The 17,283-nt window shown below is 41.1% G+C and overlaps 2 protein-coding genes across 3 annotated transcripts in view; one reads left to right on the top strand and one right to left on the bottom strand.

Moving 5' to 3' along the window:
* esamb (endothelial cell adhesion molecule b) overlaps positions 1-10,478 on the top strand; it is a 40,968-nt gene extending 30,490 nt beyond the window's left edge. For both annotated transcript variants that reach the window (XM_034604134.1, XM_034604135.1), the window contains exons 2-7: positions 131-276; positions 2,205-2,406; positions 2,852-3,007; positions 8,036-8,158; positions 8,255-8,384; positions 9,153-10,478. In XM_034604134.1, the coding sequence (XP_034460025.1) occupies positions 131-276; positions 2,205-2,406; positions 2,852-3,007; positions 8,036-8,158; positions 8,255-8,384; positions 9,153-9,621 (1,226 nt within the window). In that variant the 3' untranslated portion in view covers positions 9,622-10,478. The remainder of the gene's footprint in view (positions 1-130; positions 277-2,204; positions 2,407-2,851; positions 3,008-8,035; positions 8,159-8,254; positions 8,385-9,152) is intronic.
* Positions 10,479-10,586: 108 nt separating this feature from the next.
* On the bottom strand, positions 10,587-16,661 carry acad8 (acyl-CoA dehydrogenase family, member 8). The gene is made up of 11 exons (XM_034604136.1): positions 16,512-16,661; positions 15,153-15,253; positions 14,785-14,954; positions 14,477-14,586; positions 14,199-14,275; positions 13,961-14,098; positions 13,690-13,825; positions 12,555-12,652; positions 12,304-12,456; positions 12,110-12,212; positions 10,587-11,991 (listed from the first exon to the last, which is right to left on the bottom strand). The coding sequence occupies exons 1-11, from the start codon at positions 16,630-16,632 to the stop codon at positions 11,936-11,938; spliced, it is 1,263 nt and encodes a 420-aa protein (XP_034460027.1). The 5' UTR covers positions 16,633-16,661; the 3' UTR covers positions 10,587-11,935.
* Between the last annotated feature and the right edge of the window lie 622 nt (positions 16,662-17,283).

Raw genomic sequence — 17,283 nt, 5'->3', positions numbered from 1 at the left:
ACAAAATCAATAACTTTAAATATTATATAGCACAAGCAATATTGTAATGGATAAAATCATGTAATAAAAATACTAAACTCTGCCACATAACGGGGGAGATTAACCATTTCCATACTGGTCTGTGTTGCAGGTGACACCCACAAGGTGGAGATCCCCAGAGGGGAGCTGGAGGTGGTGAAAGGCACGATGGTGGTGCTACAAGCCTGGTACAGCCCCAACTCCGACATTTCCAGGAACTCCGTCATTTGGCAATTCATGGGGAATAAGTCGAGGCAGGTGAGGAGGTCGGAACATGGATCTGCAATGATCTGCTGTGCAGTTAACCCCACTCTGACCTCTGGTGGAGCAGAGACAGGAGAGACTCTTTAAAGGGATTAAAGTCAAGTACAGTTCGCTGACACTCGTGCTGCTGTAGAAATCTACAAACCCAAATATCACAGCAAACTACAAAAACACTCTCTAGCTTTTCTAATAATATAATTTGCTGCTTTCTTTGAATTCAATCATTTCAGTGGATGTGAAGACAATGACATGAGACATTTTCTAGATCAAATCAACAGATTAATCAATATGGCAGTTGGATATAGTGTAGAAAGCCAAATATAAATTAATTTCAGTCAATCCTGAAAAGAACCAGCTACACCAGGGTTATTCATTTATATTTCAGAGAGGTCCAGATAGAGAACATTTCCTCAAGCAAAGGTCTGGAACATCAAAATGTCTTAACTAGTTTTAGGATTCAGTGCAATAGTTATTGAAATATTAGGTGTATCAACAAATTAATGTCAAATCAAATAAAGTATGATAATAATAACTGGAGGGATTATATATAAACTGTCATAAAAACGTAAAGCTCTTTTTTCATTTCAAGTACAAAATAATTCAAAACAGGAAGTTGTTGTGCTTCATTTTACAAAAAACTTAAATTAAAGTGTAAATTTATTTTCACCTTTTCTTTTTTGTTAAAAACTTGGTTCTTCGCTGTTGACTTTTTTCTTTTTAGACAATTTGAAGTATTCTTTGTATCTCACTCTCTGACTCATCAGAATTCACAGATTTGATTGGCTGAGTTGTAAGATTGTGAGATTATTTACGACCCATGCAATTGGTCTGCGAGTTCTCTGGGCTGCTAACAAAAAGTATCAAAGAACTGTTCCAAGATGCTCTCTCAAAATACTTTTTAGTGATTTATGGGTTAAATGTCCAGGTACAATGGCATCTAAGTCTGGATTCGGACCATGGTCCACCTATTGGTAACCATTGAGCTACACCCATTAACCACAACATGAAACCAGGTAATGTTGTGGCAGATCGCTGTACATTTATTCACACTTTGAAACATAAGGAATGTGATTGAAAACTTTATTGTCCTTCCTGAGTCAAAAATACACAGATGAGCCACAATGTTAAAAACCAGATAGCTTCCATAATGTTGTCTTTTTTTTGTATGCTCTTCCAGGGCCTGTCCCTTCACTGCTTAATGTTATGCAAGAGGAGAGGAGTCATTATTTGTTTTCATGATTCTGTTACATCCTGAGAAACATATCTGTTGATGTGTAAGGTGAAAAAAAGATGATCTGTGGAGATTAGGATTATGTCCAACACCACTGCTGAGTAGGAAGGAAGGAAGGATGGATGGATGGATGGATGGATGGATGGATGGATGGATGGATGAATGGATGGATGGATGGATGGATGGATGGATGGATGGATGAATGGATGGATGGATGGATGGATGAGTGACATTAATGAACGGATGACACTAATGACATTTCATCTCTGCTTTCCACTGAACCTCCTATATGAAGCACGGACCTCCAGTGACATATATCTGCCCATACAGTGTGTGTGTGTGTGTGAGTGTGTGAGAAGGGTCTTTGCATGATTATTATAATCTGAACAGTTTCAGTGTACGATGTCTGAGCTTAGCTCAAACAGAAAATCAGCCTAAAATTCAACATCCACCATCTGTACATGTCCGGATTATCTTTATGAAGCACATCGATTTCTGTTATAGGGTTAATCTGCACTTTCTAAAATGCCTGCAGCAAATTAAATAAAATGTTATCTATAAATAGTGTTTGAGGATATAGAGTAAAACGGAAATTGTCATTGCATAATCCTAATTATCACTAATGAATTAATTTGTGCAATAATACTTTACAGATCTAAAGGGTTTCCATGATCGTGTTTCCTCTGTGCAGGTGATAAACTTCAGCTCTGGTGAGGTCGGGCTCGGTCAGAGCGATTACACCACCAGGGTGGGCTTCAGTGCGGCCATGCCCTCAGCCAACCTCTCCATCTACATCAACAACACACAGGAGTCGGACTCGGGACGTTACGTCTGCAGCGTCCTCATCCCGAGAAGTAATGGCATTTCAGGAGAGATACACCTTAATGTCAAAGGTACGGGAGCTCAGCGTCCGAGCAATTTCAGAGGTCAGATTTAATCACAGCAGTCTGCACCGCGGCTCACACTTTTCCTCTGGATTTGGAAATCCAACCAGAGCAAATGCCGAACATATTTTGGGGGATTTGGGATTGGACCCGTCTGTTAAACATCTTGTATTTGTGTGAGTAAGCACTGTACAAATAAAACTCATCTGTTGTTTAGGGATTCACAGGCCATTATGTCATCCTCCAGCAGCAGATGGGACAAAGGGGGAGGGGGGGGGGGCGTCAAAACACTTTTTTTTCCTTTTTTTTTTTACAATATGGCTGCTGCCCTGAGAAATCTCCACGTCGCTGGCAGTGGATTAAAACTAATATACAAATGTACAAGTTCAGTAAGGGGTCATTGATCCTTTATTCTTCTGTCAACTTAATAACACTGTCTATCGCTCCACCCCAGTCCCCCCCTCCCCACCGGTGTGCACCATGACAGGAAACCCAGTGGTGAAGGGCAACGTGACGCTGAGCTGTAAATCCAGTCATGGAAAACCCATCCCTCAGTACAAGTGGACCAAGGCCGCGCCCTTGTCGGAGGTTTTCTTCTCGCCGATGCAGAGTGAGTATTGTCATTACGAGGATGTTTCTCTCACGTGTAAGCTGCTCTCGGACAGGCACTGAACTTCTTTCATTTTACGGAAACTTTTCCTCTCAGCCCCACTAGTGAAATGTCTGGAAATACAGCAAAAAAAATGTCCCGAAAATTCACCACGAGCGAGTGTTGGGAGTGTGTTGATGACGTTTCTAACACGTGACAGTTGCCAACTTTAAAAAAACTAAAATGAATACAAATATCTCAGGATAGAAAGAGGTGTCGTGCATGTAGAAGATGGCAACGAGGATTGGAAAATGAGATTCGAGGAATTTGCTTTCTGCAGCAGCATTAAAACACAATGTCCTGCCTCCTGCTGCTCTACTCAGACGACACCTCTCGTCTGAATGTTCTGTAAATCGGCCCGTTGTTGTGGACGTGTCTGACCTGGACAATCTCCTGCTACATTCTTCCTATGTGAAAGACAAACTATGGAGTTGATGTCTGATGCCCAGGTTATCCAATGATGGTGTAGTTTAATTCCAGGTGTCAAAATCCAGATGAGAGATGATCGCAGACACTTTAATACCACAAGAATTAATCCAAACAAGGAGAGAACAGTGGTAAACAAGTACTGTCCATACAATTTGACTTTAAATTAATAAATTAATATATAATTCAATGTAGTTTTTTGTTTGATTTTCTTATAAAACATGCTTTAGATGAACATTATTATTATTATTATTATTATTATTATTACAGAAGCATGATTTCAGGGATGTTGGTACATTAAAAATAAATTATTATTATAATTACCATTTTACCATTGTTAAAAAAAAGACAGCTTATTGTCACTTAGCCCAACTGTCCAGTAGAGAAATTATCTTTAATCCTGTTTACGTTCTCGTCTAAAGATCCTGCTCCTCGCTGTTGACCCTGACACCTACATGCACATGGGGCAGAGGTCACGTTCATAACTCATGTACATGATTATAAGTCGCCTCTGAGCTTTACTTTGCTGATAGTTGTTCCGGACGCTCCTGAGAAGAAGATCCCCCATCATGCCTCATAACATCCAGCGTGAATTCCTCTTTACAGATTGAGACACACAGTACACTCCGGCATAATAGAGAAGAAAGTGCATTCCTGCGGGTCGTGCACGGGCCTCATTTGTCGCATTATTTTGTTGATGTTTGTTTGGAGATAATTCTGCAGGGAAAACACCATCTGTTTCTGCCCAGCGGGACGTAGGCTGATTGATTGAGTATTGACTTAACTGTTTTGATCTCTGGCCCTTCATCTCTTTATAGCAGAAAAGTCCCCAGACTGATAGAATGAAAACTACTCCCTGCGATTGTGCATTGGCCCCGGGGGGGTTTGTGACGCTGTGTGCGCACTCACGCCTGCATCACGTGTGTGTCTGCACCTCTTACATGCCATCGAACCCTGTGCTCCATCGTTTTATCTGCACTGATGTATGCTCTCTCTCTCTCTCTTTATGACACTCGAACTTCACTCTGCCACAGCTGCTTATCTTTCAGCGATCTCTCATATTCTGCTTAGCTGTTTTTGTTTTTTTTCTCTCTCTCTGCTGATCCTCTCTCTGTGCTCCTCATTTCCTGTTGACCTCTGTTCCTAATCTAACTCGTCCCATGTCATTACTTAATCAACCCCTCCGAGAGGCATCCTTTGGATTTGGGGACGGAGAGTGCAGCGTCTTTCACCCTGTCCTGTCGGTGCATATCACTCCCTCCCTACCCTTCACTCATGCTCACTCACCCATCTTTTCCTCCCGCAAAGAATGGAGAACCTGCCCCCAGCCTATGCTTGTGCTTGGGTTCATGGGTAAGGATTTTCACTCATAACCGTTTCTACTCCTTTCCTCATAATTCCATCCATCCCACCCTCACCTGAAAACCGTGCAGTTGCCAGGACATCTCACACAAGCACATTAAAGGAAAACACAAATGCAAGAGCCACTACACAACTGCAAAAGCTACAACACAACTGCAAGAGCCACAACACAACTGCAAATTCCACAACTTTGCATGTTTCATTGTCGACATTCGTTGTCGCTCACTTCCGTTGTGGTTAAGTTTCCATTGTGTGGCTTTTGCGATTGTGTTTTCCGTTAATGCGCTTGTGACGTCTCGGCCACTGTAAACCTTTGACCTCCTGAGGGGTCAGGGTGTCTGGAGTCAACTCCTGGTATGTCAGGCTTAAGCTGTAGAAAAGCTTTAAATGCAAAAAAACAACCCAGCTTATCAGGATGCTAATAGAGTTATGATTCAGAAATGATAACCATCTACTGTAAATATAGAAACTGCTTAGCACTGGTGTGAAACCAGGTTATAATCCCATTCAACCTTTAATATTCTCAGTCTCCTTGCACATTCATAGATTCAAATAGCATGTTAAACTTTTGAGGAATAGCAAGTAGTATTTTATCTTTACTGTTATGATGTGGAATATAAAAATGTCATGAATAAATCTATGAGAAGGATTTTTATAGTTGCGTATAATCATATTTTGTCGATCTTTATTGTAAGTGTGTGGTGTTAGACTGGGCTGTCACTCCATTCGTTCATCTTTCCATTGTGTGCTACATATGGACGACAGCAAGCCTGGATGCTAAAGGAGGCTTGTTGTAAATCAAAGGTTATTAGGACTATTTATTTATTTCCTATAAGGTTGAAATTATTAATTGATCTGTCAATATTTATATTTATTTAATTATAATTTGAATGTTAGAATTAAGTTATTTGAAGGCATATTTTTGGTGCAAGTAGAAAAGTGAATGAATTGACAGCGGTGTCCTGTACAGTCCTGTTTCAGATGTTTCTTCACAATGTTGTGTAGAAGATGAGTGCGTTTGTTTTTATATTTCCGGGTTGTTTGTCCCATTCTTGTGAACATCAATAACACCTTAAGGGAATTTCTACAAATTTGGCAAAACTGTCCAGTTTGGCTGAAGGTGGAACTGATACTTTTGGTGGTCAAAGGTCAAAGTTACTGTGACCCCCCCAAACGCTTATTTAGCCTTATGAACGAAACATCTCAGTAGCACCTCAACCTACTCCTTTCAAATTTGGTGCAAGGGTTCACTTAAAATCAGGGATTACCTGATTGGATTTATGTAGTCAAAGGTCACAGCGACCTTTTATGAATCTGGAAAAATGATTGTATTCAGGCTGAAACACTGCGTTGAAGGAGGCAAACAACCACAGGATGGTAATTCTAGAGTAAAATGTATGAAATAAGTGATTAGTAAATGACAGTTATTGGTTTAAAGGGTTATTTTCTTGACACATGAATTTGGAAAGCTGTCATGTGATGTATCAAACTATTCCATGAGCGTCATATTCCTATTAATCAAGTGTCAGGGCTCTAACAGAAGCTGCTCATTGACCTTGCAGGGACGACAGCGTAACATGAGTAATGCTCCTTCAGATGAAGCTGTAACGTCACGTTCCCTCCAGCGCCACCGCCACTGGAGTCTGATCAGTGTGCACGGGCTTGAACTCGCTCCAGGCTCCGAGTCAGCTGACACTCTGCTAATCTGTCACAATTGGGTTTGATTCCTCACAGCTGGATTTCAAACTGGCAGGATAAATAATCTGAGCTGCTCAGGTGCACGTCAGCCTCATCTGCGTTTGTTTTCATATCTGAGACATGATTTATAACAATAAAACACCCAAGCTATTAACACCAGCTAATTATTGTGTGTTTGCTTCTACTCGCGTTGACTGAAATACATCAACAGCAGAGTTACATCAGACAGTTTTATGACTTCACTCAGTGACTGTACCAATTAGATTTATGTTGTTGACTGGGTCCGTGTGCAGCCTCCTACATTCACTGTGCTGCAGCCAAAACACAAAGCTCAGTCCAGCCTTCACTCACCCAAACTTTGGGATCAAGGCGGCGGCTGTGTGGATACGCTGATGGTGATTGATTGTCTGGTCTCTTGCATTAATATGTTGCCTGCTGACGTAACTTTTACTTTTTGTCGGGGATGATTTGTTTGAGTCCCTGATTTGCATTTATTTTTTCTGTCGGGTGCACAAGCTGACACGTGCACAAGCAGGAATCACAACTTTTCATTTGCGCAAAACACTCTATAAGGGTGATTCCACTAAACTAACACACACACATACACAGTCGTATGTCCTTACGTCCCCACCAAAGCAAAAGACCACATCACATGAAGACATGCGGCAATGTGACGTGTAAGATTGGATTTGAGAGGATTTGTTGTGATAAGTCCACATAAAGCTTGTTTATTTTTCTACTGCCTATGTTCGCGACAACACAGCCGTTTGAAGCCAGATTTGCCAAGAACAGATTGCGTTGAATGGAAATATCTGGTTGTGAAAGCACTGAACACAGCAAAAAGTGCTGAGCAACATGTAAGATTGCAGCAAGTCGTCCTCTGCAATGCCAAACATTCTGGATTAAGGAAGTACGACGGAGCCACTCAAAGGGGGGAAAATGTAGAGATTTCAAGAATAAAGTCGTAATTTTACAAAAATAAACATATTATGAGAAAAAAATGTTATTTTACAAATATAATGTAGGAATTTTACAAGAATAAGGTAAAAATATTAGGAGAATAAAAGTTGTGATTTACAAGGCTGAGGTCATAATATTCTGAAGAAAAGTCAGAATATTACTTGAATTTTGTTTTAATTTACAAGGATTAAGTTGTAATTTTATAAGATTAAAGTCATATTACGAGAATTCATGATTTTACAAGAATAAAGTCATTAGTAGAAAATTGTCTGAACTGCAGCAGAAATGTTGAATAACTCAAATTGGAACTTTTTTCTATGATTTAAATGTCAGATACTTTTTTTTAAATGTCGTTTTTTTTTAAGTCCATTGTATAATCTTACCTTCAGTGACTGTGTTTGTTAATAGTTCCCAAACCTTTAATATTGTGGTTTAATATTAGCCAATGTAGTTCCCTTGGTTAGCTCTATTAAACCCACTTGCAGAGATCACATGTATCTTTAATGATTCCAGTGTGTGTGTAACTGTGCGGTTGTGTTGCAGACGAGAGACACGGCACCCTCAGGCTGAGCAACCTCACTAAAAACATGTCGGGGAAGTACGTCTGCAGAGCCAGCAACACAGCCGGCTCCGACAGCTGCTCCATTAACCTGGAAGTCATCACCTGTACGTCCACAGTAAAAAACACTTTCACTCCTCTCCAGTGTATATTTAAATCCCAGCTGTGAGGGTAAATACTGACTGGTGGTGTTGTTGTTGAAGCTTCCAACGCAGGCATGATCGCAGCAGCCACCCTGGGGTCAGTGGTGGGTCTCATGGCCATGGTGCTGTTCCTCATATTCATACTGAGGAGGAGACGGGACACGGAGGAGGAGATGGCCAACGAGATCAAGTGAGTTTCACTTCACACTCACTGGTCACTTTATTAGAGGCACATGTCCAGTCATCCATTAACTATACCACTTGTCCTCGGAGGGTTGTGGGGGGGTTAGCTGCAGCCAATCCAAGCCGACATAGGGCAAGAGACCCTGGCCAGGTCACCAGCGTATCCCAGCGCCCACATACAGAGACGACAACAATTCACACTCACAACATGCAAACTCTAGAAAGATCGGATTTGGACTCTGTAACCTTCCTGCTGTGAGGCGACGGTGCTCACCACTGTTCCCCCGTGCCCACGTCCGGATTAATGTAATTCAGTACAGCAGCTCTCTTTATGAAGTTTATACATAATGTTCAGTTTTCTTACACCGTCCGAAATGTAATTATTATTGAGGTTAAACACGCAGAATATTAGAAACACCTCTGAACATTGTGTAGTTCAGTATAACACAGCTACAAACCACGGAAATCATTTATCTGCATTAAGACTTATGACAATGTCTCAAAAACAGAAGACGGAAATCATAAAAATATATATTTTTGGGGGGGGATATAACTATTTAAAAAACACTTTTCTAGTTCCAGCAACCACTCAAAATACTTAACATTACAAGTAACATTCACCCACTGTAAATACTGTATTAATGTATAAGATGAATGTGCGTCATGTGTACTTTCACTTCATGGAAGCAAGATTTGTCTTGATAAATATTTGTTTTCTCTGCCTCCCTCTCATCCCGCCTCTCTCTCTCTCTCTCTCTCTCTCTCTCCACCTCAGGGAGGATGCTCAGGCACCAAAGCGAGTGTCATGGGCAAAGAGCAACACCGGCTCCGACATCGTGTCCAAGAACGGCACGCTGTCCTCCATAGCAACCAGTCCTCGAACGCGAGACCCAAACCCGCCCAACTACCACTACCCGTACTCACCCATCTCGGCGTCAGACACGGGCTCAGTCATCAACGCCTACCAGCTGCGACCTGGAGAAGCCAACACCTTACAGGGACTTCCTGGTTACAACATGGGGGGCACTCCATCACGCAAACACAAGCGGCCCCCCTGTACAAACGGGGGCCCTCCGCAGGTTGTGAGGAGCTCTGTGGTCGGCGTCCCCAACAGGACTGAGGGGGCGCAGCCTCAGGCGCCGCCACTCGCCGTGTCCCGACAAATGAGCTCCTCCACCCTGACGCGCACGGGAACCGTCGCCGTCATGGTGCCGGCTCAAAGCCAAGCCGGCTCGCTGGTGTAGCCACGCTGGTGGGGAATAAAAGGACAGCGGTTGTTGTTGGGAAAGTTGAAGACCTGAAAGGTTCCGAGAGAAGATGGTTCGTGCTTCATTTGCACGGACGCTCCCCTCGCTTTGCTGATCGACGTAAACGCAGCGTCGTTCATTTCAGTTTTTCATTTGCTGCGTTCTGTCTCACTGAAGTTTCATTTTTATTTACATGCTCAGAAAGACATTTTCAATAATGTGGTGAAGTAGCATTAAAACACCAGTTACTATAAGATCTGTCTGGATACTGTGAACCATAATGAACGGTTGAGTGCTCTTAGAGTTTGGAAGTTCTTGTAAAGTATAACGTTTTGGGTACATTTGAATAATGTAAAAAAAATAACTACATTTGATTTTTTTCTATTATTTCATTCCTCGGTCACCTTCAGTTCACTTTTCTCAGGCTAACTGCACAAGTTCAGGGCAAAAAGTCAGCCAAAACAAAAACCACAGTTCAGGTTCTAATAACCGTGTGTGTGTGTGTGTGTTAGTTTCTCTCTTCCTTCACTACGGAGAGAACTTGCTGTTTGAGTTTTTCGCCGGTCGTGGTAGATGGGATGTAACCAAAATCGTGACATTGTTGAAGTAGAGATTCTTTTTTTTTTGTTCAAAAGGTGCTTGATATAATTTGATATTATTACCGTAAAACACATGAGACAATTAGCTGAGAATTGAGATTGTTGGTCTTCGGACTGAAACTGGTTTGTTTTCTTGTAATTATACTGAACTCTGGATTTAATGTGGCAGTGAATTATCGGTGTTGACAGGCTACATGTAGCACTTTTTATGCAGTTCTGATTGTTTTCCAATAAAGTGCTCTGGAGTGGTTGATTTTTAGCCTCACTGAATTTTTCTCAATTACAAAATGGCAGAAATTTCAAATAACAAATCCCAGTCATGTTTCATTCAGGCGATCGATAAATAGGAAAATTCCTTTTATGAAAATTCCGATCATTTTATTTGGAGTGTAGTTTGCAAATTGCAAAATGACATTTTAACATACGACCCATATAATACTAACTGTACAGAAAACACAGTGGAGTAAAACACACAGTAACGATACAGTAACGGAGGTTTTGAAAAGTCACTTAAGGGACAGACACTGAGGTTGCATGTGACAAACTGTAGATATGTGAAATAAAACAACCACATAATGACCTCGGCCAAGGAGATTTACAAAGGATTACGGTGAAACTACTTTCCACCAAACTTGTGAGTGTGGGAAGAAAATATAACATTTTGGTGCATTTGCGTTTTAAGAGTCAGATTCACTATGTTTTTCATCCATTACGCTTATTCTGTAAAGATCAGAGAGGGGAGCTGGGGCCTATCCCAGCTGGCGGAGTTCACCCTGGACTATAAAGCATTTAGAATCTTAATGATTTAGTTGGCTGGGTGCAGTGGTGGTGCACTGTGGCTGTTCTCGGACAAAGAACTTCTCGAAAATCTAAGTTTTAGATTATCAGACCTTTTATGTTTCTACTATAAGAACTGGACAGAGGACAGTTTGGCCTTAGCAGACGTAGAGTACAGTGGCAGAGGTACAGTGTATTTATTGTATATATATGTATTAGCACTTTGTGTTAGTGGTTGGTGTTAAATTATTTTCAACAGTTTTAGCAGCTTTTTAACGAGACTAAACGCATCCATACGAGCAGAATGACAGGAAATAGATATTCACGATGAAAAATCAAAAGAAAACTGATATTTCTTTCCTGCAGGTGGAGCCAGAGTTATTGTTTTGTTTCCATGTGGTCGTGAACAGTACATCTCAGGCTGAGCCCGAACATTATCAGACATTGATCGACACCGTCAGTGTTCGTCTGCTCCCTCCTGCACTTAAACAATGTGAGCTTAACATGTGATTTGTCTAGTTTAGATGTACCTACATTCAGCTGTGCCTTGAGCTGTATGCTAATGTTAGCATTCTAAATGCTTAACATTGTTGTATTAGCATTAAAAAGCAGAATAGCTGGAAATCACTCCAGTGTTGGACAGGAGGACACTTTGGCCTGCAGATGGCGCTGAATGAAATGTTATTTGACTATCTGTGCAATGTTGACTGAAATATTTCACTCTGGCCCAGAATGAGAAGAGCAGCTCATGATTTTTCACTGTAGCTAAAAAGAAAACCCCCAAAACCCCTAATATACTACATTTCTCACCCTTTGAAAAACTATGATGCTGGAGGCAATTCAGGAAACAAGTCACACAGTAACAAACCAGCAATGGAGACCATAATAATATGGTCACTAGTGAAGTCACTTCCAGATCCAGGGAGGGAGATTCATCATGACTCACTCAGAAGGTTTCGGGAAATAATCAACCTCATCACCTCGTTTGTTCCTTTTAAGGGAAACAAAAACAGGAGAGTCACAAAAAATAATGTTTGTTTAATGAATAATGTTCAACAAAATCATGGTCTGACAACTATTTAAATGTGAGGAAATCTAAACGAGCTCACCCTCCAGGATCTGATGTACCCTGATGTCACGGACAAACTGCTGCACTGCGTAGTCTTTGAGGTAACCGTACCCGCCGTGCATCTGAAGCGCCTGGTTACAGATCTGATCAGGGAGCAGCGATACATGCAACAGTTAAAAAACTAAAGTCTGACAGTTTTCTTCAGAGTCGATGAATGCCTCTTTTATCACTCACATCAAAGCACTCGTCTGTGGCGAAGAGCTTGGCCATGGAGCAGAGAAAAACGGCATCGGATCGGCTCTCCTGCAGCGCCGTGGCAGCTTCGCGCACCAGGAGGCGAGACGCAACCAACTTGGTCGCCATCTCTGCCAGTTTGAACTGAAGAAACTACACAGACAGTCACAGACAGAAGGGAAAGATAAATCAGACATCTTTTTAGACACACACAGGATCAGCGGCTGCACACTGTGAATTTTGGTTCTTACCTGGTTGTTGGAAAGTGTCTCTCCGAACTGTTTGCGTACCAACAGGTGATCCCTGGCGAGCTGCACACAGGCATGAGCCGCCCCCAGAGAACAGGAAGCTGTCGACAGAAAATTCAGGTGAAAACTGAGGATGTGTGGAATAAAAAGTAGGGACCAGGATGTTTTTATGAAACTTTTTCTGAACACTAGTAAAACCACCAGAGCAGAGTCATAAGTTCAGAAAGTGTCGGTCAGATAATAATACAATTTGAAACGTTTTACCTTTTTAACATGATGAAAATTAAATTAAATTTAAGACCAAAAGTGAAAATACACATGTTCATATTTATGTCTATTAGATTTCCCTGCTTTGATAACTATTGTCCCAAGTTTGAAAGACATTCGACACTTGAGCACTTCCAGGATTTAACCACCACGATTACTCGTCCTTCTCAAGCCACTGATTGTTAATTGTGTTTATAAACTAACTTGCAGACTGGCTAGATAAATATTAGTGTAACGCAGAAACTGAACCAGAAACATTCTAACAAAGCAGTGCAAGCTAAAGTCCGAAGTCCCAAACTAATAATTCTTCTTCTTTGGTCTGGCAGAGAAGAGACATTTTCGTGGTGACATAAAAAAAGTTGAGACCCATCTAATCTGAATTTAAGTCAATGTAATACTTCAAAGGTCTTTTATTTGTGAAACTGGTTTTAAGACTTTTTAAGCTCTCTGTAATTTATATCTAAAATAATTCATATCTTTGCTGCGAGCTGTTGGTTAAACCAGACTGAGAAACTCTGTGGGTGTTGAAATCAGAAAAGGTGTGTTTGACATATTATGAATTGAATTTTTCATTTATTAAGTGAATGTTTTATGTCCTCTTTAAAAATGTCCTGATTTACTGTCGGCTTCAACAACCGTTCTTCATATCTTCACCACCTCCGGACTCCATTCTTTTTAACAACATGCTCATATTTTATTCACAAATCGGTTGCAGCTGCTCAGCAGAATGACTGGCTATCAACTTGTTCAGTTCTATAAAAATCTAGATTTGTGTGAGAATATTTCCACGACCTCACCGGCTATAGGGATAATTTGGGTGTCAGAAGATGCTGTTTAATGAAGGAGTGAATATTGATGTTTTCCTCCTCACCGATATTAATCCTGCCTCCGTTCAGGCCTTTCATGGCGATGCTGAAGCCTTGACCTTCCTCCCCGAGCCGGTTGCTCACTGGAACCGCACAGTCCTCAAATATCACCGCTCTGGTCGGCTGAGAGTTCCAGCCCATCTGAAGAAGAGAAAACAGCTGAGTGACGGTGACATAATTCTGCCATCTAGTGGTTAACTGTAAAAACTACAACGGAGCAAAATAATCCCAACAAAGCAAGTAAAGTTGAATTTACAAGCCAAAAATACACGTTACCTTTTTTTCTTTTTTGCCAAAATTGAGGCCTGGCGTTCCCTTCTCCACCACCACACACGAAATGCCTTTAGGTCCTTTACCTCCGGTTCTGCACATCACAACGTAAACGTCTGTGTCTCCTCCTCCACTGATGAAGGCCTGGAAAATCATCGAGAAATGAGCTACGTGTCTGAAGCAGCAGTTCATGGTGCAATATGAAGCCACGTGTGAGCATCAACACTTGCAAAGACTTTATTACCTTGGTGCCGTTCAAGATGTAGTGGTCACCTTGCCGCTGAGCAGAGGTCAGAAGTGAAGCAGCATCACTGCCGCTGCCTAAAGTCAAAGATCTCTGCTTTATTCACTTTGAAAACACAGGGTTCCGACATATTCCTCAAACATCACATTCAAGGACTTTTTAAGAACTTTCCCCAACACAGTTCTCTTAAATTCATAAATCCAACATGCCGACGTTAGCCTTGGCGGAAGTACGCACTTTTCTAGTTGGTTATATTTGTGGAGTGTGTATGAACTGACCTGGTTCAGTGAGACAATAGGAAGCCAACTTTTCCATCGAGCAGAGATCAGGACAGAACCTCTCCCTCTGCTCGTTGTTGCCAAACGTGTCGATCATCCAGGCGCACATGCTGCAAAGAAAGAAGATATTTCCAGTTATCATATACAGATCTGTCACTGGAGAGTCCATCATAGTGGTCATAATGAACACCCTTTAACTATTTTTAACTGTTTTCACAACTCAGCCATCCTCTGGTCGTCTGAACAACCAAACAATGAATCTTTTCATCACATTTGAACTTCATTATCACTGTGTGAGGGATTCGTACTTGTGGATACTGATGTACGCTGTGGTGCTGACACATCCCGTGGACAAAGCCTCGAAGATGACCGACGTGTCCAGGCGAGAAAGACCCGATCCTCCAACATCTGGCTGAACGTAGATCCCTCCAAACCCCAGCTGTGCTGCTTTCCTCATCGTCTCTACCGGGAAGATTTCCTGGAAAGAACAGGAATAATGAACAGTTCTTATTGTTACAGCCCAACCAGGACCTGGTTCTGTCTTAAAATGTTACTCACAACTGCTATTTCTTAAACCAAGGGATCGATTATTGTAAATGACAGTTTACGAAGTCCTGACTCTTGCCTTCACGTTCTCTTTAGTGACATTATAAATTCATCTTCACTGCAAAAGTACCTTCTGGTCCCACTCTGCCATGTGCGGAGCCATTTCATTGGCTGCAAAGTCAAAGGCCACTTTCTGGAACTCCCTCTGTTCATCTGTGAGTCCGTGAGCAGCTGTCAACAAAGAGCAGAGAACATTAAGTACGACACACAAAGCCAATTACATGCACTCATCCTGGTACTTGGATATGTTGTCTCAGTCATGCATAAATAAAGATAGAAATAAATATAACTATTGTATTGCATTTGTCAGATGATTTTGAATTTCTTTGGCTGGCAGGAGTCCTGAGGCTGCAGAAAGTACTGATAGGAATACTAAGCCTGGGGGAAGAGAGAGAAAAGCTCTTTATCAAATAAATGTATAAATATGCAATAGATCTGTATCTGATGGTTTCTTTTTTTAGAAGAAGATATATATGTGTAAATTTAAGAAGAAATGAGACCACAGCTACAGTCTCTCATTCAGCGTCTTGCTCTTGAGCAAATAAATAATTAAGGTTACTGTAGCTAATGAGCCGCTTTAGGACACAGTTAGTAAAATTTATGCAAACAACTCAAAATACAACTGAAAATGACTTCAAGCCTTGTACCGTGTTCCCATCAGCTCCATTTCACTCCACTTCAGTTGGTGTTAAGTACAAACAATTTTATCTTCATGATCTCAACTGATCAAGGGATTGAAAATGGTCACAACATATAAGTGTTTACGTATTATTATTAATCTGAACCTGTTACAGTCACATATTGAAAACATTGTTTGCAGGTCTAAGATTTACTTAGGTTTCTTTTCTATTTTTAGTCCATGTTGAACCTAGTACTTTAGGTTTAGTCCATGTTGAACCTAGTACTTTAGGTTTAGTCCATGTTGAACCTAATACTTTGGTGTAGTCCATGTTGAAGCTAGTACTTTGGGTATAGTCCATGTTTACCCAGCTGTACATCTCTACCACAGTGTTTGTTAACCCACATGACCTCTACATGTCTCCACCAGGACCATCAACCATCCTGTTTCAGAGCTCATCAGAGGAAAAGAGGATAAATGTGTAATAATGATGTGTATGAACTAACTTTATTAAAAAGTAGTAAACAATAAGGAAGATGTATGACAGTCATTCTTCTCTCACCATATAACCTTGGTGAGGAGAGGGGCGGTGTGAGTGAGGGGTGTGTGTCTCTCTGACCAATGACAGCTGTTCAAATCTAACATTTAAAGATAAATCAACATGTCTGTGTTCACTCGTTCTCATGAATTAACAGTTAATGTTACAGCTCTAGAAGTTAGCTGACGTGTGTTTGATTTGTTCACCCGGTACAGTTCAGAAGGTTTTATGATCTGTCATGTGTAAATACGTCCGGGTGTTTCTGTACTCACGGTCAACACATGAAGCGATCCCCCGTCTGTGTGAGCTCCTGCCGGGGAACAGCCTCTGGTTCCTCCTGCAGATGATGGAGCTCAGTCTGAACACTCTGGATAAAGGTCCTGCAGCCGCCATGTTTCACCCCACAGCCTTATATCACCGGGCCGCCGCTACTGCTGCCGGGAAATGTAGTTTTATCAGCAGGGAGGCGCAAAGCTGATTTTTATGAAATACAGCGCCCTCTGCGGCCACATGAGGTGATGATTGTGTTGGGGTATGGGCTGTCTATCTATCTATCTCTCTATCTATCTCTCTATCTATCTATCTATCTTTTATATCTATCTATCTATCTATCTATCTATCTATCTATCTATCTATCTATCTATCTATATGTATATATGTCCTAATCAAACCAGTGATGTAAAGAAATGTGATGCAGTTTGTCCATGAACTTTATTATAAATATAAGAAAAACTATAAATAACTTATACATTCACATATATAGAACCTGAATTAACAAAAGTAACATTTTGACATAAATGTCAGCATATGCACTTTGTTTCTTGTCCATGTGATTATTTTATGGCAGTTATTATGACATTAAGTGATCATCTGGTATTAGCCTATTAAATTCCCAAATTCAAATGAGTTAATGATGCTGATGAACGTGAATGATGTTAAGATCAAGCTAATGCAAACGAACAATTCAGTAAATAGAAGCTTTGTGGAACATCCAGGGGCCTGTTTCAGAAAGCTGGAAACTCTGAGAGGGAACCTGACCTCTGA

This window comes from Hippoglossus hippoglossus, chromosome 13 (genome assembly GCF_009819705.1).
Source record: "Hippoglossus hippoglossus isolate fHipHip1 chromosome 13, fHipHip1.pri, whole genome shotgun sequence".
Lineage (NCBI taxonomy): Eukaryota > Metazoa > Chordata > Actinopteri > Pleuronectiformes > Pleuronectidae > Hippoglossus > Hippoglossus hippoglossus.
Note: the sequence above shows the minus strand (reverse complement) of the source record. Positions and strands in the feature narration are given on the sequence as shown.

Coding starts and splice junctions, on each gene's coding strand:
- acad8 (XM_034604136.1), bottom strand. CDS start 16,632: ATGGCGGCTGCAGGACCTTTATCCAGAGTGTTCAGACTGAGCTCCATC. Junction 14,955..15,152: donor TGGCAGAGTGGGACCAGAAG/GTACTTTTGCAG, acceptor TGTTCTTTCCAG/GAAATCTTCCCGGTAGAGAC. Junction 14,276..14,476: donor CTATTGTCTCACTGAACCAG/GTCAGTTCATAC, acceptor CTTTGACTTTAG/GCAGCGGCAGTGATGCTGCT.